Here is a 22,726-nt window from a genome sequence, read left to right as displayed (position 1 = left end):
GAAGAAAAAAGATCTGCAAAATAGATCAATTTTCAAATATAGCTGGAATCGGAAGTACTGCATGCTTTCCCATGGCACAATTCTGAAAGTCACAATCTTGGTTAATTGTCATGAGTGATGAAGGGTCACTTAATTTTGGCTCCTCCCCCATGCCTTTTTCCCCCTTCCCTGCTTTACCTTTTGTTTTCCTAATTTCTACCTATTTACAGTCTCACAGACATCCTGTCACACTTTTAGCTTCTTTCATTCCTTGGAGTCTCAAAACAGCAGAGACTCCCTATGCCTGAAGAAGGGTGATTGCACCTGAAAGCTTGCTAAGACCTCTCTTCCAACTACTCAGATGGTCTAATAAAAGATATCACATCTACCCAAAGAACCTTGCCTGCTGAAGGGTCACTTAAGTCAGTTCTCCCTCCAACTAAAAGCATTTATGACTATAGCTGGATGATTACCACAAACAAATGCTGTTATTTGATCAAGTAAATGCTGCAAATGTGCTTCAAAATTATTTGCAAGCTATTTCCATTCTTCCAATTCCCACAAACATTTATTTGGATAAATTTGTTTGCTGGACTGCTCACCGAAACCAACTAGAACAAGGGACAGCATCTGCGGCAGAAGATTTTGATCACCATCAAGAGGGCTGTTTCTGAGCCTTGGACTCAGGCAATCAGTGGGCAGACTGGTCACATGGGAGGTAACTGATTCTGCAGTAAGAATAGCAAATTACAAACCAAATACAACAAACCTTCAAGACAAGAGAGAGGTAAATTACAGAGACTTTTCATTTAATTTTGAACACCTTTTTATTTGTGAATTTCATACAAAGAAAGAGGTGCTAATAATCTGTGCAAAGACAAATAATAGTTCACACACTTCTGAACCAGCCCCCTGCCAATAAATACAGTTACCCATTTATTTCAATCTAGATACAATCTATAGTTATGTGCTTTAATGTTAACAGAAGTCTTAAATCGATGCAGAGGTTTTTCTCTAGAGGATTTACTTCCATTATCACTTATTCTGGACATTGCTACTTTCAGTGGTTCACTGAATAAGTAATGCACCCTCTGGATTTTTCATACTAATTTATTAAGTAAAATAAATAAAATGTTTACTTACAAGGCAAAATTATCTTTTACTTTAAAAGTTGGTACAATTATCTTGAATTGGGAGTCCATTTATATACCCAGAGAAGTAGAACAGTAGCACACGCCCATTAGAGCAGGAACTGAAATTTGACTCTCCCTTGTGAGTGTCCTAACAACCCAGCTACAGAATCACCCTCACTCTTTATAGCATAATGAAATATTTATTGAGACACAGAATGTGAAACAGCTTGAACAGGAGAGCCACCCCAAAACACTCTACAGTTATGCTGTTGGCAACAATTTCAAAAAAAGACAGAGGAGACATGGGTTTAAGTCTAGCTCCAAATTAGTCAGCTTGGGTATGTCTACACGTGCAATTAATTCAGAGGAATGAACTCTGGAGCAGTTTGAGCCAGAGTAAACTACTCCCAGGCACAGCATCTACATATGCACCCAGGACAGCAGCAATTTGAGCTGGAGTGGAACAGTTTATGCCAGGGCCCCTCCTGCCCTGCTCTGCCCCAGGTTCCAGGTGACAGCACTGGGTTGCAGAGAGGCTGGCTAGGGCACGAGGGTGCTGAAAGTGCAAAGCTGTACAGCTAGGCAGCTGGCAGGAATTTGGCGCATTTTATGCCTGTGGTCAGCATCTACACGTAAATTACCCTGGCCTAAGATAGTACTATCAGAGACAGTACTATTTTACCACACTATAAATTAGTTTACTGCAACCTAATACCATAACATGTGTAGACAGTGACACTTTACTTTACAGCTAATTGGTCTACTCCACAACAAAGCACATAGGTTCTTACTGGCTGCATCTACACAAGTGTTCCAACCACCAAGTTATGGGTAAGGGGGCACAGTCAACCATTCTGGCCAACAAGAATGCTCTAAAAATATATACCAGATCAGCCCCTACAGGCAAGTGGAGTGATTTAGCACCTTACTTAAGAATCCGCCTGGGGTTTAGGCAAGACTTACAATTTTGAGTGGCTCAGAAATGTCAACATTAGGCTGTTTTGACCCATGCCACGTGGCAAAAATTAGCAGAGAAAAAAAGAAAAAAAAGGCCATGCATCTCTTCGACTAGCTATATGCTCAGAAAGTTTTGATCATGTCAGCTGCACCTGAATGTTGGTTTGGGTACCTGAAGTAGCACCCAAACACCCGAAGAATGAACTTGGCCCCAAGTCCTTATTCAGTCCTTGGCCTTTCTGAATCATTTTGCAAAACTGCTAGTAAGCAACCATCAATCCTCTGGATCATGGATGTACACATAAGAGGTCTAGTCAGATGCCTGATGAATCCATTTGTGGCTGACAAGCTCAATTCGGGAGCAACAGAGCTTGTTACAAGTTTCACAGATCCATATGTTGTCTGAGCTGGAATCCCAATTTACAGCATGCTGCTTTCTGCTTTCTCACTTTGCTTTCATCCGCTGGATCAAAGCCGCTTCATGATGAGTTGCACCCAGTGCCAGATGTTTCTTCCAGATTGGACAGGATTCTGCACACTTCTCCCAGCTTTCTATATTGATGCTGAATGACTTCATATAATTTTTGCATACATCATGGTCCCACCATAGAGGACAAACTCGCTTTCTAGAGCTGTCTCAAATCTCACTGTACAAAATATTCTTGGAAATATGGTCAGAATGGGAGGAGACTTGGCCAATCCATCGCAACCTCATCTTCTTGATAGTGGTTTCTAAGTGTGTCAGTCATTATTGTTTTCAAAAACCAGCTCCTACATTATAATGGTACTCCTAAATATTTAGGAATCATCCTAGAAAGAACATTGTCCTCTAAAAATCATTTAACTATGACAGCAGTTAAATTAAAAAAAACCCATAATAATTTGCTCCAGAAATTCACTGGGACTTCTTGGGGAGCTGACACCAATGCACTTAGAACAACAGCTTTAGCGCGGTTTATTCTTTGGTGGAAGATTGTGCCTCAATCTGGTTAAACAGTGTTCATACTGATAAGGTTGACATACAGCTCAACCAAACACCACAAATCATTACAGGAACAATCTGATCCACCTCTCTTCAATGGCTCCCTATTCTTTGTAACATGAATCCTCCCCCATTAAGAAGAAAAAGATGCCTTAACTAAATTATAGACTAAAATAAAAAATAGCCAACAGCTGCCTATGTACAACGATCTTTTAAACCCACGGCCTCCAAGATTATAAACTAGACACCCCCCTTGGAGGACAGCAATTCAACTTGAACAAAACTCATTTAACATCCAAGATGCCTGGACGTAAGAGTGGCTCGATTCACTCCTTAATACAGAAATTATTATTACAAATCCCACCATTGGATCAGCTCCCTAGACATCTTTGGTATTCTCTCAACTGAATCGGAACAGGACGCAGCAGACATCGATTTCTGTTACATCAATGGGGCTGGACTAGCTCAGTGAACTGTGACTGTGGTGCTCCTTTTCAGACTTTGGACCACATCACTTTCGAATGCCTACTCCATGCATTTAAATGGAACTGTATTGAATTTGCACATACTACACCTGAGGCAATCAGCGGACTGCAAAATTTGGACATAATATAAATATGCTTTTCCTTTCTTTGTAATCATTGCATTGTCATACACTAAAAATAAATCTAATACCTTTGTGTTTGGTACTCTGTCTTCCCACTTTAAGGTATCTAGGTTGTAGCCATATTGGTCTACAGGAAAAAGCAATCAAGACTTCTGGTAGAGGTGATATATTTTATTAAACCAGCTAGATTTTTGCAAAAAAAAGTCCTTAATTGCACACTTTTGGGCACAAGTGCCCTTCATCAGGCATCAGAGAAAGGATTGTAAAAGTTCTCCTGGGTCAAAATGAAAGTTCATATTTCACAGGAGTTGACGGTGGTAAAATCTTGTAAAGTGTCCACCTTCAACTCTCCTATGAAATATGAGCTTTCATTTCTACTCAGGAAAACTTTTAGTTTTCCTGCTCTGCTGTACCAAATCAACTTTATAACTTTATAGGACTTTGTTAAGGTTTCATAGGCCAGAGCTCTTCTCTGCAATATTGGCAAGAAGCTTCTTTTTAACAAAAGGTTCTTTTTCACATATTAATTACTTTCATGTCATTGGTACTAGTGAAAAAAAATTGTTATTTCACTAGCCCCCAGCCATACCAAATGCTACATTGTGGAGATTTTCTCCAAGTCATACAGTATACCTACAACAGGCATCTCATACATAAACAAACTTCTTTATAACAATCAAGTTTCTTATTATTAAAAGAGGTCCAACAACAAAAAGGATACTAAAGTGTGCCAATAAGCTGCATTTAAGAATTAAATATCCACTGTCAGACACAAATGCCCATTAACAAAACTATGCGTCTGTTTCAACTTCCTCTTAAACAGCATTTTGAAAAGATGCCGATACAAGTAAATGAAATCTTAAAAACACATTTCTGCTGTATTTATTTTTGTATTTTTCTTCTGGGGTTGCTTTACTATGGACATCTATGTGGAGATAGATGAGGAGCAGGCAAAATGCGGTCCGGGGGCAAGATGCAGCCCACCAGGCCAATCTATCCGGCCCACGGGGCCCCTCAAAAATTTAGAAAATTAATATTTGTCTGCCATGGGCTGCCTGTCATGCAGCCCTCGATGGCTTGCCAAAACTCAGTAATATGCCCAAAATAATTGCCCGCCCCGAGACAGATACTCAGTTTCTTAACTCACCATCTTTTCCCCAGACTTTATCTCGAGGCACAACTGTATAACATTAGCCATCTGAAAGTATGATAGACGCCTCAAAAGAAGGATGCAACACAGCAATACAAAGGAAAGAGAAATGTGGAAAAATAAAATACTCTTTTGGCAACTTCATTCTTCAGATTCAGTTTCTGGTGATACTTTGAAGTTACAGGTATAGCAGTATGTGAATGGAAGGTTAGGGCTCAACTGGCAACTATAAATTTAAAATCGGGACAAATTGAAAGTTACAGTACACAAGTCCCCTACTGTCATTTTATTTCTAAATAAAATCATTGGAGCAAACACTAAAATTCTTATTCTGCCTCTATTCAGGTAAAACTTGCATTGATACAAATAGAAGTTTTGCCCAATAACTTAAGGATTTGACCCATAATGATTTTTGGCCGCACAAATGGTTGACAAGAAAGGGATTATAGAAGTCAATATCATGAGTTCAACTAAACAAGACAGATATACAGGGACGTGTATGAAGCTCTGTTGCAACAGAAATCATCTGGCAGAGTGGAAGCAAGAGCTATTAAGAAGCCATCTCCTTTGGGGACAATAAGCTCATAATGTAGGGGTAGGGGGAAAACAATCAGTGGCCACGTTTCTGCATATAGAACCTGCTGCTGCTAGACTCTCTAATCGCTCTTTTTTAGGCAGCAGACCTTTCCCCAGTCTGCAATTCATTATGATTTTAATTTAAGAGTATTTGAGGAGATTAACACTTCTGTTCTATTTTCTGCTTTGACATTCAGGATCTGACTAATTTTGTAAACTGTTACTTGGAAAAACAGAACACCACCAATAAAGGAAACTATTATGAACAAAGCCACATATTATATACAATTCTTATAACTGGAATTTAAACTTCCACTAGCATAAGCATCAGAATGTGAGCCTTTAAATACATATGAAACCCAGTGATCCCATAAGACTAATGACAGGTATTAATTTTATTTGGTATACCTTTGAAACATAAGTTAATACTTAAGTATCACAAGAGAGGAAGAGTTCCCTATTTTTTTTTTTTTTTTTACATATTTGAATATGTAACTAAATACGTTTAAAAAAGAACAACAGTAAAGTTGATAAGCTTACATTAGTCCCAGGTTTGCTTTACTTAAAAAGACATGCATTATGCAGCATCTAGTAAGCAGGGAACAGCAGTGGTGAGGTGCATAACCTTGCTGTCATAAAACAAGCAATGATAGGGAAGTTTCTGAGAATATAAGACTGGAAGGGACCTCTTGGGCTATCAAGCCCTTTCTCCATCACTGTAGAAGGCAAGATACAGCACACCTTTATAGACTAACTGAATCAGAAAGGTGCATAAGCTTTTATGTGCCACAGCTCAATTCATCATAGTGTTTTATGAAGTGAGCTGTGCCACAAAAGCTTATGCATCTGATTCAGTTAGTCTATGAAGGTAAGCCCCTACCTAAACTTCAGACTAAGAGACTACCAACCTCTCTCTCATTGTCAGTACCCACATCATACATCTTTTTCATAAAACTATCAATTATGCATCGTCTATATTCTCTTTAACATGACCTGATTGTTGAACAGTGAGGAAAGTTGGAAGATTCTAAACCGGAGATGGATATATTCCAATTTCTTCTCCTTCCACACTCTGTCAACAAGACAAAAAACATTAAACATCCATATCAATGTAATTTAGTGCTTTCCCTCACCATGTTAACTGAAATCCAAGTAAAACTAATTATGGGTAATTAATATTTCTTTAGTAATTAACAGTTCTTTAAACTTATACTCTATACAAATTACTGAAACAAGATGTAGGTTTGAGAAGAAATGCATGAAATAAAAGGACTTAGGGATGCAGAGAGTTGAATGAAAACAACTGTGGCTGTTTTAAACTAACATAGTAAGAGACAGGGATAATTTCTGCTGTAATGTTTTACACTTTTTTTTTTGCTAGTGTCATAAAAATGTATTGGTCCTTCTGGTTTTCACCCAGGCAATTTTGGGAGCTGAAATGACCTCCCGCTTACTATCCACTTACCACATTAAAAGGTACCTTGATTAAAAGGGGGGATGAAGAACCACTAAATTTCCTTATCAACTTTTCTTTTCAACTTCCCCAGTTACATAACTACTTATTGTTCCATTTAGTAGGCCTATAAATAAAAACAAAAGATCACAGGAGCATGGTGACAAAACTTCAAAGCTCCTTACAGAAATAAATAATATGCTGCTTATAGGACACCACACGTGGTACATGTCAACAAAACAAAAAACCATGTTCATTAAGCAATCTGGACAGTCCATTACATGAAAATGTCATGTTCACTTACATAATTAGCCACTGTGGGAGAAAAAATATAAGGGGTCACAATCATTACTTCCTGGAAGTGATCATTCCATAAGTCAGCTGCATTTGTTTTTTGTTTTACATAAGCTTTACAGGAAATGCTGTATCATAAAGGTTCTAATGGCAGTTCCTGTAAATATAGTCATGTTCCATATTTCCAAGTCATTTCAAGTAGAGCATCTATTCAAAGTTTAAGAGTTTTCCTGTTCATGTTCTGTGTTTGATAGCAGTACCTCTCAGTAGTATGAAGGCTTGGGAACGGACATTTGTAGGAAAACCTCTTAAAACACAATCTAAATTTGTTTCAGTCTCTTATTAGTCAGCTATGAACCAGAAAGAGACTAAAGAATGTATATGGCATGATTACTTTTTTCTACCAATTTAGGTAAACTAAAAAAAACCAACAGCTTTTCTCCAAATGTCAAGTTAATAATTACTCACCCTTCTCCCCTTCAGCATCTTAAGATGCATGTAGATGCTCTCCAAAAAAGTATAATCAAGTTAAGTAGTGTCATAAGGATTTCACCAGCATTGTTCAGATTGTCACATGCCCTGCAAAATTATCTTTTGGATCTCTTGCATGCAGCAGATTATTCCAAAGTCATGCCACTGACATTTATATCATGCCATAATCCACAATTTATGTATTATATTTTCTAGAACAGAATTTTTAATGCTCTTATTAATACATATGTACTGGAGATCATGTAGCAGCTTTCCTTCCTGACAGAGGAGAGCTTCTCTTGCACAAGCGTTTATAAGAAAAGCTATAAAAGGGTGCAGGGTGTGAAAGAAAGTGACAGTGTCTTGGGAATCAACTTATTCCTTTAAACCTAGATTGCTTTGTTACCCAGGTTTGATTTATGAATGGAACTAAGTTCACCTCATGAGAAAGAACTACTGAGCACAGTGTGTTTGTCCACCCTACAGGCAGAGGACTTGAAGATCTTCTTTATCCCTGGAAGCCACCTTTCAGAAAGAAGAATATTTAATTTGCCAGGATGCAGCTTTGAGCCACACAAATGTTTCTCCATAATATGATTTTCAGATCCAATATTCCAGAACTTAGCAGAGCTAGAAGCAAATACAGTTTATCTTCCCTTTCTAATGAAATAAAAGGTCCCCATTTCTAGTTCCAGGGTGTTGATAGTGGACCTGAAGAGTGTTAGGGTTCAAAAAACTGCCTACCACCTACTCTGCATTTCAGTCTGAAGAATGTCACATTTGAGAGGGTGGGCATGACATTCTACTTCCCTAGTATGCTGGTATATTTTTAAGATTAAAAAGTCACAACAGAAACCCCCAAACCCCACAGACTTCAGCAGACAGAACAGCCCTGAAGGAGACGGATTAGTAAACAGTTTACAGGGGAGTTTGCTAGGTAAGGTTTGCTTAGAGAGAGGGGGCAGACAGAGAGAGGCAGCAGATTCAGAGACCCAGAGAAATGGCGGGAGGATGTTGCAATGCCAGAGCCATTGTCACTACCAGCTCTTTCTCTGCTTACAGCTGTGAGGTCTGTCTAGGCAGGACCAGCCACTGTCCAGGCTTCCGCCCTAGTTTAGCGCTGTGGAGACGGCAGCTTGCAGGTTCCTTCCAGTGACATCCAGGTGGGAGAGTGTCTGTGATGTGAGCGGTGCCTCTTTGTAGTGTCCCTCAGGGAGCAGATGAGAAAGGTACAGCAGGTGGCGAGGCTCCAAAGCATCCTTTGCCATGAGAACTTCATTAATTTGATGCTGAAGGAGACCCTAGGACTGCAGAGGAAGGAATGCCAGAGGCAGTGCTAGAGAAAAAAGAGGGTATGGACTCCCAGGAAAGGTGGAAGCTGGAAGCTTACAACCTTGGCCACAGAAGGAAGTTGTCATCCCCACTTGTAGCAATTTGCCTGAAGCACAGATATAACACCCTAGCAAGAGAGGAAGAGCATGTTCCACTGGCAGAGGATGCCAAGCCAGGCATCCCCAAGGTTGGGAGGATTGAGACCACTGCCACCAAAAGGAAGCGATGGGTGGTGGTGGTTGGAGACCCCTTTCTGCGGGGGATGGAGGCATCCATCTGCTGCCCTGATCTTTGTTGCAGGAGGTCTGCTGCTTTCCTGGAGCAAGGATCTGAGATGTCATGGAACAATTACTGAGACTCATCTGGCCCTGTGACCAATATCCCATGCTGCTTATCCATGTGGGCACCAATGATATTGCCTGGGGCAACCCTGAGCCGAACAAACATGACTACAGGGCTCTGGGATCACAGGTGAAGGGGACAGGGGCTCAGGTGGCATCCTCCTTGATTCTTCCAGTCAAGGGGAAGGGCCCAGGCAGAAGCAGGCGCATCCTAAAGATCAATACATGGCTGTGCAGATGGTGTCACCAGAAGGGTTTTGGCTTCTTCAGCCATGGGATGTTGTTCCAAGAAAAAGGATTGCTAGGAAGAAACAGGATCCTTTTGACGAAGAGGGAAGAGCATCTTCCCAGACAGGCTCGCTAACCTAGTGAGGAGGGCTTTAAACTAGGTTTACAGGGGGATGGAGACCAACACCCCAAAGTGGGTGACCTGGAGGAGGCACAAAAAGTAGGGGCAACAGGGGAGGCTCTCTCATTTTTTCTGAGAAAGTAGGATAATTAGCTGGTTATCCCAGGTGTCTGTACAAAAGTGCACAGAGCTTGGGAAACAAACAACTAGAGAGAGGGGTGTACGAAGGTTGCTTGGACAGGCAGGGATGAAATCAGGAAGGGCAAAGTACAACTGGAGTGGCAGCTAGCAAGGGATGTGAAAGGAACAAGAAGGGTTTCCACAAGTGTGTTAGCAACAAGAAAAAAAGCAGGGCAAGTGTGGGTTCGTTACTGAACATGGGAGGCAACATAGTGACAGATGAAGATGATACAGAAAAGGCTGAAGTAGTCAATGCCTTTTTTACCTCAGTCTTCACAGTCAAGGTCAGCTCCCAGACTACTGAACCTGGCAGCATAGTTTGCGGGGAAGGAAAGTAGCCCTCAGTGGTTAAAGAATAGGTTAGGGACTATTTAGAAAAGCTGGGTGTGTAATGTCTATGGGGCCAGACACAATGCATCTGAGGGTGCCAAGGGAGCTGGCCAGTGTGACTGCAGAGCCACCGGCCATTATTGCTGAAAACTCATGGCTCTTGGGAAAGGTCCCGGATGACTGGAAACAGGCAAATATAGTGCCCATCTGGAACAAAGAGGATCCAGGGAGCTACAGATCAGCCAGCCTCATGCCTCAGTCTCCAGAAAAATCATGGCGCATGTCCTCAAGGAATCCATTTCTAGGCACTTGGAGGAGAAGGTGGTGGTTAAGAACAGTCGGCATGGATTCACCAATGGCAAGTTATGCCTGACCAATCTGATTACCTTCTATGATGAGATAACTGGCTCAGTGGATGCTGGGAGAGCAGCCAATATGATATACCTTGACTTTAGCAAGGCTTTTTCATAGTTTCATAGTTGGTAAGGTCAGAAGGGACCTGAGCAGATCATTAAGTCCAACCCCCTGCCATGGCAGGAAAGAGTACTGGGGTCAAACGACCCCAGCAAGGCCTCCTCTTAAAGACCCCCAAGGTAGGAGCCAGCACCACTTCACTTGGAAGTTGGTTTCAGATCCTAGCCGCCCTGACAGTGAAGTAGCATCATCTCCTGATGTCTAGTTTGAATCTACCCTCTGGCAGCTTGTGACTGTTATTTCCAGTCACTCCTGACAGTGCTCAGGGGAACAGGGACTCCCTCAATGCCTGCTGGTCCCCCGACTAGTTTGTAACAGGCCAGTAGATCCCCCCTCAGCCTTCTCTTGTGGAGGCTGAACAGGTTCAGGTCCCGTAGCCTCTCCTCATAGGGCCTGACCTGCTGCCCTTTATCATGCAAGTAGCCCTCTTCCATGTTGTCCACATCCCTCCTGAAACACGGTGCCCAGAACTGGATGCAGTACTTCAGCTGCGGCCTAACCAGCGTTGTATAGAGGGGGAGGATCACCTCCTTGGACCTGCTTGAGATGCATCTGTGGATGCATGACAAGGTGTGGTTGGCCTTCCTGACCCCGTCCCTACACTGCCGGCCCATGTTCATTTTGGCATCAATAATGATTCTGCCGCTGCACTGATGAGAAGGGAGTTCCCCAGCCTGTAGGTATCCTGCTGGTTCTTCCCCCCCCCAGGGGCACCACGTTGCAATGATCAGTGTTGAATCCCATCCTATTCTCATCCGCCCACCCTTGTAACCTGTCTAGGTCCAATTGCAGCCCATTCCTCCCTTCTAGCATGCCCACATCCCTCCACATCTTAGTGTCATCAGCGAGTTTGAACAGGGTGCTTTTTACCCCCTCGTCCAAGTCGCTGATGAAGATGTTGAACAATGTGGGCCCGAGGATCGAGCCCTGGGGGACCCCACTGCCCACATCCCTCCAGGTCGAAAATGACCAGTCCACCACCACTCTCTGGGTGTGGCCCTCCAGCCAGTCAGAGACCCATTTGACTGTGTAGGTGTCGATGCCACAGTCCCCTAGTTTTTTAATGAGACTGGGGTGAAAGACAGTGTTGAAGGCCTTCCGAAAGTCCAGAAAGACTATGTCCACTGCTACCCCTGCATTTAAGCATTTGGTGACCTGGTCATAGAAGGCCAGCAGGCTGGTGTGACAGGACCTGCCTCTAATGAACCCGTGTTGGTTTCCCCTAAGCATAATCTCCCCTGCTGGCCCTGCATGGACATGCGCCAGGATAATTCTCTCAAAAAGCTTACCCAGGATTGAGGTAAGACTAACTGGCCTATAGTTTCCTGGGTCCTCCTTCCTCCCTTTTTTGAAAATGGGAAACACACTGGCTCTTTTCCAGTCCTCTGGCACCACATCAGAGCACCACGAGTGCTTGTAAAGCTGTTCCAGGGGTCCCGCAATGACCTCTGCTAATTCCCTCAGCACCCTGGGGTGGAGATCATCAGGAGCAGCTGATTTAAATACATCCAGTCCCTCCAGAAATTCCCTGACTAGATCTTCACTGACCCTAGGCCTGGGTGCACCTCCCCTGAGGCCTGCTGGGGTCCCAGTGGGAGGGGTGACCTGGTCCCTGATCAGGAAAATGGAGGCAAATAAATTGTTAAATAAGTTAGCTTTGTCATCTGGTGTGATGACCAGATTTCCTAGCATGTTTTGCAGAGGCCCCACGTTACCCGGTACCTTCTTTTTACCCCCTTTTTTTACCCCCTCTTTTTATATCATCTCCCACAATAAGGAAGCTAAGGAAGTATGTGTTAGAAGAATGAACTGTAAGGTGGATAGAAAACTGGCTGGACTGTCAAGCTCAAAGGGTAGATGCCAATGGTTTGATGTCTATTTGGCAGCAAGTGTCAAGTGGAATGCCCCAGGGTTGGTCCTGGGGCTGATTTTGTTAAGGATCTTCATCAATGATCTGGAAGATGGGAGCCTCAGCAAGTTTGCAGATTACACCAAACTGGGGGGAAGTGGTAGATATGTTGGAGGGTAGGGTTAGGACTCAGAGACCTCAACAATTTGGAGCATTGGACCAAACGCTCTCACATGGGTTTCAATAAGGACACTTCCAAAGTCTTCCATGTAGGACGGAACAAATCCATGCACCAGTACAGGCTAAGGACCAACTGGCTAAGCAGCAGCTCAGCAGAAAAGGACCCAGGGATTATAGTGGACAATAAGCTGAACAGTGTGCTCTTGTTGCCAAGAAGGCTAACAACATATGGGGTTGTATTAGTAGAAGCATTACCAGCAGATAGAGGGAAGTGCTTATTTCCCTCTATTTGGCACTGGTGAGGTCACATCTGGAGTACTGTGTCCAGTTTTGGGCTCCCCACTACAGAAAGGATGTGGACAAATAAGGAACAGCAATATCAACTTGCAGCAAGGGAAGTTGAGATTTGATATTAGGAAAATCTCTCTGTTAGAGGATGCATCTACATAAGACATTTATTGCAGAGTAGACTAATAGCTCCTCAGTAAATGTTTCATATCTACATGTTCATCCCTATTAGGCTGCAGGAAACTAATAAACTCTGCAGCAGCATACATGTAAACACTGACAGGGCCGGCTGGGGCAAAAGGGTGCTTCAGTTCAAGGGCTTCCTGCTGGCTAGCTCTACACTGGAGCATCCTCATGTCTCCAGTCAGTCCCTCTGCAGCATGCTGAGCCAAGTCGGAGCAGCCCTGAGCTGGCAGGCTGACCCCCTAGGTCCCCTGCCAGGCAGGGCTGCTCTGACCTGGCTTAATGTTCCAACAGCATGCCCAGGAGCAATAAACTCTGGCACCATAGGCACTGAGGTTTATTACTGCGTGCCAACATGAAGCGCATACACACTCAAGGGACAATAAAGTACTGGAATAGGCTCTAGGTTGTAGAATCTCTCTCCTTAGAAGTTTTTAAGACCCAGCTAGACAAAGCCTTGGCTGGGATGATATCGTTGGATGGTCCTGCTTTGAGCAGGGCATTAGACTAGATGATCTCCTGAGATCCCTTTCAGCCCTAATTTTCTATGATTTCATTATTCCAAAGTATAATGTGCAGTAACCTATAGAATTCTTCAGTTTATCACATGGATATTACCAACATATATGTATTTAAGTATTTTCCAAGCTACCAGCATTTCTTGGCTTGAGGGCACTCAAGACAATATCTTCTTCAGTTTGTGAAAACTAGTTCACCCAGAATCAACTGCTCAGTGGACTGGCTATAGGAAGAGAGAAAAAAAAAAAGGTTCCTTAACCTCAACATCCTGAGTAAACGGTGAGGGGGGAAAAAAGAAAAATTAGGCAGAATAAACTCAATAAAAAAAACCCAAAAAACATCCTTATAAAGTTAGTTCTTCAGGTTCAGATGAATATTCCAAGACAAGCAATAAAAGCCTCATATAACAAGACATTTGTAATTGGATTAAGATATTAGAAAATGTACCATAGGAACAATCCCACACTTGTAGGAAAATCAAAGAGGTGACAAGGGGTCCCCCCACCCCATTTCTGCTTTCTGAAAATTGATGAAGATTGTTAGTCTAGACCAGTTAAGTGACCCATACAAAGAGCTGATCTCCAGCCTCTACCTCTGGCCCAGCTTCCACAGAGGAACTGCCATCACAGTTTGCATTCATTTTAACCCTGAGATGAAGGGATAAGAATGGTGATTTGACTTGCCTGCCACAAATGCTGGGCCTCCAGAACACAGCTGAGACTGAGGTAGACAACACAGAAAAGGCCTCAAGACAGTTATGACCGGTACTTGACTCGAGAGAGAAAAACTGGCTATGAGGAAATGCTGCAACAGAACCCAAGAAAGTGAAGGGAATCAGCACACAGATCGCAAAGAATCCTGATACATGAACATGATTATGCAAGCTGTTGACAGAGAAAACAAGACAATGTACTCTGAAAGGCTAAACTGTTCCATGAAAGCTGAGCTGTAAGAACAGATTAGAAACTAAATGAATTTAATACAAGTTAGTGGCAACATTAGTTTCCACTAATAAGACCAGAGGGGCCAAAGGTGAGACACTGAACCAGTTAAATACTGGAGTAGCATTGGGAATGCCTAGGTGAGAAGCCATGGACATATTGTTAATGGAACAATATGTTGTTGCTCCTCATTGTGCTCGTGTATCATCCCAGTGAGGTGTCCCATCCAAAACAGACATACTTTCGATGCTGCCAGGACATGGTCAGAGACCTAAGAGCCTGTGTAATGGTCAACAGATTTCTTATTCTGTCTTCATACTGCTGACCAAATTTTTCTAGTGCTAATGTCTACCTCTGATTAGTAAGGGAACCAATTTTCATAAAAAACAAAATTAACCTAAGCAAAAATTTGAAGCAGAAGGAAATAAAATTGAGAAGCCATTCTGTCTTACCACAGCCATTACCAAGCTGTAAGTCTAATTTTATTAGCAACTGGTACTTTAGTTCATAAAAAGTTACCAATAAAAGATAACGGCAAGACATTAAATGAACCTTTGCACAGTAAGGTTGTAAATCATGCTATGCTGAAATGTTGTGGAGAAGGAACACTTGGAAAGAATATCAGAAGAAACCACTGTATAGGATCCAAATTGCATTGGTTTCAAATAGTGTTTAACCACAGCAAGAAAAGTTGTATCTTTAACTGTTAATGTTCAAGAAAACCATGGCTATAAACAAGAATTATAAACATAATAAAATGTTATATCCACAATCAATTATTAAGAACTGATGTTATTTATATATTGTATAAAAATAAAGATGATTATCTGACCAAGCACATTCATCATCACTGGCTGTCTATTCACATGTTCTTGAGGTAACTAGGATTCCACTTACTCCTAAAGTCCATTGAAAAAAAGAGATAGAAACAAGAATGAAGAAAAGCTAGTCACCCTGTTAAGGTGCAAGACTAAACATTGTAAGCCTTCATGCCTATTCCTGATTCTGCTGCACTGCTTCCCTTATGACCTTGACATATCATTCAACTGTGATAAAAGTGCTATTTTATCCAGCCTAAATTTCAAACACTTTACCACAAAACAGAGCTCTAAAAAAAAAATTAAATAAATAAAAAATGAAGTTTCAGATCAATCAAAATGTTGTTTCATTTTTTTCTTCACTGCAAATTTACTGTTTATTCAGAATTTATGGGGGGGGGGGAAGGGGGAGGAAGGAATGATACTGAATCCCATGTAGTACAAATTGAACACACTTAAGGAGTCACTCTAATTAAAGCACCCACAGCATGTTGTGTATTTAGCATCCCCACACTTCAAAATGGCAGCAGAGGCACTTTAATTAAAGCTCGTTCAACAAGCTTTAGTTAAAGTGCCCCTGCTGCCATTTTGAAGAGCAGGGATGCTGAATACACATGATGCACAGACTAATTAGCATGTTCCAGCAGACTCAATTAATTGAGTCTGCTCCAACTTGTCTGAATTAGAATGAATCAGAGCAGGCGCTGGCCACGTGTCTCGGTGCTCAAGAGTACCAGGCATAGTTCTGAGGTACGAAAGGGGATTTGTTCTCGGATGCTCCAGAGGAGTAATACTATTGTTGGTAAAGTCAAAAGCAAATCTCACTAAGTAGAATTTTCTCCCAATGCATTTTAAAGGAGCACATTTAATACGGTGTTAAAATGAAAATACAGAATTTTCTAGGATTTGGGAGATCAGTGTTTTGCTGTACCTTTATGTACCTTACACTGATGCTATCTATTTAAAAATGAACGCACCAGTTTTTGAAGGCTTTTTGCCCTCAGTAAAAACAAACAGAAAAGATAAGTTTTGAAGTCTTCAAGAGCTCTCATAGAACTTGCAGCAATGTGTGGTCCACAGTAAGAGAGATAATCAAAAGCATCAGAACCTTTTCACTCAGTTATCCAACCAGTGTAGGAGCTTTAAGACACACTGCCAAATATTCTTACTAGTAATTTAAGACCATCTATAAAACCTACCATCAAAATAAACTTGAGATGAAAAAACTCCTACTAGTCCTCATGAGAGCTACTTAATGTCACAGAAATACCTATTTCTGACAGATCAAAATTACAATACAATAGAAATTGCTCATCATGCCAATAGGTCTCACCTCCAATGAATCAACAAGTTACACACCCACAAAAAGCCCGGGGACTTAACACCAGGGGAAGAATTTGTTTAAATGGATTTAATTTCAGAATGTAGACACAAAAATTTGTAGCCTTAACTTTGCAAAGCATTTAGGAATTAAGGTGAACAGAGTCTTATTTCTAGAGTTCATCATTTTACCCCTGCTAATAGAAGTCATGTTTAAAAGACAACAGAGTAGAATCAGTAGTAGCTCAAGATACTTCATGTCAGATGTGCAATTAGGTGAAACTGGTCTGGTATATTTACATGTATCACTGAAAAAATTCCCTTTCTATTTGGTTACCCAAGTAAATAAAAATTACAGGTTTTCTGTTGTTCCCGTTTGGACTTTACCTATAACAATGACTCTAGGATAATACTAGAAGTGTATGCTTACAATAACTGTCAGTTCACACCACCAAAGAAATAACTGGCACCATAAACTCCTAGAATAAGAAGCAGAACTATTAGACATTAGCAACACAGCAAGATATGTAAAGTATGACACTGTAAATCCTCATTTCCATATATGGCACCCATGTATACTTGTCAAGTACAATAGAGGCCCACTTGCTCAGAAGCATATTCAAATACAACTTTCAACAAGGCTCACGCAAATGCACACGTTATTAGGTTGGCAAATTCTGGAACGCTTGTAGCTTCAAAACGTTCAGTGTTTAGGACCCAAATCCTTAAATCTCATTACACTGGGCTGAGAACCTAGATACAGAAAAGGGCAAAGGGAGCGGGAGCCCGAGCCCAAGCCCAAGCCCGAGCCCAAGCTCTGCATATACCAGGAAATGCAAGTGGCCAGGTTGCCACTTTTTTTCTCCCTATATTCCTGAGGCAGCTTAAGCAGGTGCTGATAATAATAACCCCTCCATAATGACACTGATCAAGAAACACTGGAGGCAGAAATGCTTGGACCATGCCACTTTTCCTAATACACCCCAATAACACCCTGCACTAGACAAATAATTTACAGGTGATGTTCCGGTGTTACATTAACTAAAAGAAACTTATCCATCTTTCTATCCCTTTTGGAATCTCAACTCATTTAGGACACTTTACGGTATCTTGGTATCTCATGACAAGACAGACAATACTGGGGACCAGACTCTGACCCTTGAATATTTGTGTCTACATTTATTTATCTAGCATAGAAGTTCTGCTTTGGTAAAACATTAAGAACACTTAACATTAAGAAAAGTGAGTTCCGATAAGAAAGACAGACTTTATATCTTAATGATACAGGTTACAGAAAAAGAGTTTGTTCCTACAACCACAGGTCCTAGAGGGACTTTCTACAAAGCTTTTCCTACTATGTGAGTGGTTCTGAACCTTGCCACCCCTTGAGAAAATCCCAGCTTTTAGCTTTCTTTCGCTCAGTTTTTTACTACGGAAAAATAACAGAGCAATTCTTCTATTGCAGAGAATTCAGAAAGACCACAACAGGTCAGAATGTTTTTGACACTATGGATTCCTATTTGAAATCTCTGGGCTTATCTTGTGAATCCCATGTAGATATTTGCATACCTAACCATGCTAATATTGATTGTAGGGGACCCTGGTGAGAATCACTGCACTACATAAATGCTTCAAGACGATCGTTATATTCATTTAGAGACATCACAAAGGTGAACCAGTCAAAGTACCGAATACACACGGTTTACAAGTGCATGGAGGAGCAGCAATTAGAAAGGAGGATGGCAGAGTGAGAGGGAGTTTAAAAATTAGCATGGTTTTTTTGAAATGCATAGACAGGGGAGTGCATAGGCCCTTATCTCCATGTCCCTGCAGTTTCTCCTTATTTAGGAAAATAAAAGTGGTAAACAGTTAGCTACTGCACACATTTGGTAACTGTTACAACTACAACTGTTTGCATATCCTGCAAGAGAGAGGTTTCCCAAATGTTCTCATTCTACATCAGGACAAATCCAAGACCTTCCAGAGCTTTTTTGTGAAAGCCCAGAGACCAAGCCGCCTCAGAATGGTCAAAGGCCCCATGGTTGAAGGATTTGTTCTCACACGCCCTTACGAGCAACCAAACCTCTGACGCTTTGCCTACTTTGGAGCAGACTCTTGCCACCCTGACAAATATTCCCTAGAGAAAGTTCAACCAGACTGGTACAATTCTCATAGAAGGCTTATGGTTTTGACAAATGAACCTGAAGAGCCATGTCACTGGAAAACCTGACCTCACTGCAGGATCCAGGAGATCAGATGGCCTTCAAGAGCAGATGGACTTCAGAACTCCTGAAGTGCATACACAGCTGCAGAGGTCTATACCCAGTTTTCCAAAACCCTCTTTTGGATCCACCAGTCCCAATCCCACCCATGCTCCTGAAGTCTGCGAAGCTGAATGTACACAAGCAGTATTCAGGACCCACGTCTCATAACAGAATCAAGAGCCCAAATGCAAGCTTTTGTAGAGCGTCATTTTGGGAACACAAACCCCTGTTAGAGACCTGGGTAGAACTTAACAGCCAGCATTTCACGTCTGCATCCGCGGTCCGGAGTACATGTTACAAGTTGACCATAAAACATTGGCCTGGAAAAGGAACAGCTCTTCACCTCCATCTTCACTGACAAGCATCAGTAGCGGGGAACCGGCAGGTACTAAGGGACACTGTCGTTAATGCACGTGTACGAATATGTTCGCTGGAAGAGAGGAATTCCCGAGAGACGCTAACAGGCAAAGAAAGAAGGGCTGAGGAATATGAGCAGCGGCACAGCTCCTGGCTTTAGCCATCCTCCCAGGGATGAGGCACCTCAAGCCCGGGTGCAGGGCTTCTGGCCTCACCAGCGCCTAGGTAAGAAGCCGCCCTGGCAGCTGTAGCCCGGCTGGTCCGGAAAGGGGCAAGGCTCCTATTGTCCCTTTCAATGCCCAGCCTTTCCCGCAGCGCAGCCAAGCCCCGCGGCTCCACGGAGCACGCAGGAGGCAGCGGAGGGAGGCTCTGCCCGTCCTGCCCCTGCCTCAAAGCCCGGCGGGGAAGGGGCAGCGCGGCGCGGGGGGCGCGAACGGCCCCTCGCCCCGCTCCCCCCAGCCTGGCTGCGACGGGGGGCCGAGGCGGCCCCCACGGACACGCACCTTTCACTTGACTTTCGTACTCCGCGATGATCTCTTTGTCCTTCTTGCCGCGGCCGGGGGCGGACATCCTCCGGCGCTGCTGCCTGCCCGCTCCGCGCCGGGGAAGCCGCAGGCGGCGGTGACTGCGATCCGGCTGCCGGAGGAGGGGGTCGGCTACGCTAACCCCGGCGCCGGCACCATCATCTCTCGCCGGCGGCCGGGCGAGGCGGTCCCAGCCCTGGGCGGGGCGCGGCGGCGGCGGCGGCGGCGGCAGCAGAGGGCACAACAACAAACGCCCGGCCCCAGCCCCGGTCCTGCTGCTGCTGCCACTGCTCCCCGGCGGGGCCCCCTCGCGGCCGGCCCCGGCTGCAGCCCCGCCCGGCCCGGCCCCGCCAGGGAGGGGCCCCCGCTCTCCCAGCCCCGGCAATGAAGTTCCTCCGCCCCCGCCCCCGCCCCCGCCCGCGGCTCCTCCCCGCGCTGCCTCGGAGCTTGTGGCGCCCGGGGAAGGGGCGTGAAGGGGCCGGCGGGGCCGCTTGGGGCCAGAGGGGGAGGTCCCGGGCCAGAGGGGCCAGGACGTGCGGGTGCGGGGGAGCCTGCGGACAGGACACCTCGGGGAAGTTCAGGCCGCTGCCATCACTGCTGTCCCCAGGAGGAGGCTCCTGGCCCTGGCCGGCTACCTGAGGAGCTGAGCCCCACCTCGTAAGAAAAGCCACCCGAGCAGCGGTCAGCTCAGGCCCAGGCCGTCACCCAGTGCTAGGGAGGAAAGCGTAAAACTTTGCAGGAGGAAGTTATAGGATCCTCTGCAGTCAGGGAAGGTTTAATCCCGGCCCTAGAAATCGGAGCTGCAGTTATAAACCCTCAGGGTTTTCCACCCTCTGAACAATGGTGACGTGTTTATCCTGATCAGGTGGATATCCCTCCATATCTGTACAGACCTTGCTCTCTTGGCTCCATTGCTGCCATGAAAAAGTCACCTGAGAACTTCCAAAAAAGAAGTATTCCCCTGCCTTGGGGATTAAATTTGCCCCCTTTTGGTTTCATGAATCATGTTCCTGTGAAGTAAGGAAGGCCTAATAGGGGTTCCTTATTGCTTTGCTAGAGACGTCTAGTTTTGCTTTACATCTACATAAGGGAGGCTACCAGGAGATGGTAGTCACTGTCATCCCCAAGGCAACCGGACTTTGAATTTTTTTTTCCCCCCAGTAGGGGTTCCCATCCCACCTTTTCAGTACCATTAGTTATTTTCAATATTTTTCTCCTGTCTCCTCTTCTTCCACTATCCAGGTGTTTCATTTACCCAGACTTCCTTCCCAGTCCAGCCTGACTGAAAACATCCCTTTCAAACCCCTGGAGGCAAAGATGTTTCTGAAGCAGATTTCACTCCGAGCTGGACCTATAAATGCTATCCCTCCCAAAAGAGACAGGAGTCCAGAAGAGCAGATGTTTCAGTGTTCCCACCTAGGCCCGATTTCCATTCACACACACTTGATGCTCGCATTTTGTCTCCTGGCTGCTTGTAGCCACGTCCAGATGGCCCATCTTAGCACACAACCTTCACGCTTGCCTTACACAGTGTGAGCCTATTTCTGAAAGCTAAGGTCCCACAGATTCTTCCTCCTCCCCCTCCTTTTGGAAATCCCTACCTTAGCCAGAGAAAACAACTTTAATAAGATGCCTTCTTTGACCAGAGGTCCAAGGGAAACAAAATCAATAAGCCAGTAACCTCCCCACCCCCACAAACAATCCATCCAAAACAAATCCATCTCCCAACACAGGGCTGCCTCCAAAAAAGCAGCATTTTAATTGTGTTCCCCAGCCCCCTTTAAAACTCAACCACGTCTGGGATCAAGACAAAGTTAGCTCATTTCCTCCAGGCAGGCCAATCTGATTCCCTTTCAAACATTTCTCTGCTGCTGAAGCCCACTCCTTCCTTTTCATGTCTTCTCCCTCTTTGCAAGTCACAGCGGTCAGTGTCATCGCTTAGCAGTTTAATAAACCACAGCTTCTAGCTCTTCTTATCTTCACGTCTGACAGCTTGAGCAATCTTTGTGTGTTAGCTTCTCCCACCCGCCTATCTGATCACTGCTGGGATGTCTGGAGCCTGCTGTAAGCCCCTGTTATAGTCAGGATCCCAGAAAAAAGCTCAAGACTGCGCCAATCATGACAGAAACAGGACCTCCAGGCTCTTTTCTCTGTGAAAAGACAAGGGAGATGCTCATGTGCCAGTTACACCTGAGCTGGCAGGCAGCTCAGCAGGACCATCCCCTGCCTTCTGCTTCCATTAGGCAGAAGTAGGACTGGGGTGGGGTCTAGCTATGTATTGCAGAAGGAGCTGGCCATTGAGAATAAAACCACACTAGAAATTGTTGTACCTTGTATAAGTGATGCATCTGATCTTCATGACATGGGGAAATATGCTTGGACCACACTACTACTGACACCATTGCTAGCAGCAGGGATGGGCAAAGTTGTCTGGTACAGGCAAGATAGAGCTTGCTGAAGCAGAAGCAGATACATGCATGCTTCTCTTAAAGGGCAATTGCCTGTGAAGATGCAGAATCTGTAGCAGGCCCCAGGAGAGCTCTCTCCCACGTGTGGATGTGACTGCTGCTTCATTCAGCCAGCTCAGCTCTGCAGCTGGTGTGGCAGCCACCTCCATATATGGGCATGGGGAGATGTACGTCTTCTTGCATATTTCTTGTTCCCTGGCAGGCCAGGGAGTGTGCCAAGCCGGGAGTCAGAGCTCCCTGGGAGCTACAGAGAAAATTTTGGTTTCCGAGTTACACTCAGAATCCAGGGCAACAAGGATGAGCTGGCTGGATTGTGAAAGGATTGCATGTTATTACGTGGGTTACATCTTTTAAGATATTTGAGGGAACTCAAAGTCTCTGGGCTAAATTCTGCACTGATTTACACT

The 22,726-nt window shown here is 43.9% G+C and overlaps 1 protein-coding gene across 3 annotated transcripts in view; it reads right to left on the bottom strand.

Annotated features, from left to right (window-relative positions):
• The window catches only part of SRGAP1 (SLIT-ROBO Rho GTPase activating protein 1), a 229,566-nt gene extending 209,352 nt beyond the window's left edge, over positions 1–20,214 (bottom strand). For 2 of the 3 annotated variants that reach the window (XM_090042431.1, XM_090042432.1), the window contains exon 1: positions 19,831–20,214. In XM_090042431.1, coding sequence (XP_089898557.1) covers positions 19,831–19,897 — 67 coding nt within the window. In that variant the 5' untranslated portion in view covers positions 19,898–20,214. Of the gene's footprint in view, positions 1–6,377; positions 6,457–19,830 lie in introns of all 3 variants that reach the window. The other variant, XM_090042433.1, reaches the window with a different exon arrangement.
• Between the last annotated feature and the right edge of the window lie 2,512 nt (positions 20,215–22,726).

This window comes from Crocodylus siamensis, chromosome 4 (genome assembly GCF_052110815.1).
Source record: "Crocodylus siamensis isolate JL-2025a chromosome 4, ASM5211081v1, whole genome shotgun sequence".
Classification (NCBI taxonomy): domain Eukaryota; kingdom Metazoa; phylum Chordata; order Crocodylia; family Crocodylidae; genus Crocodylus; species Crocodylus siamensis.
The sequence above is the reverse complement of the archived record's forward strand: the minus strand, read 5'-3'. Positions and strand labels throughout refer to the sequence as shown.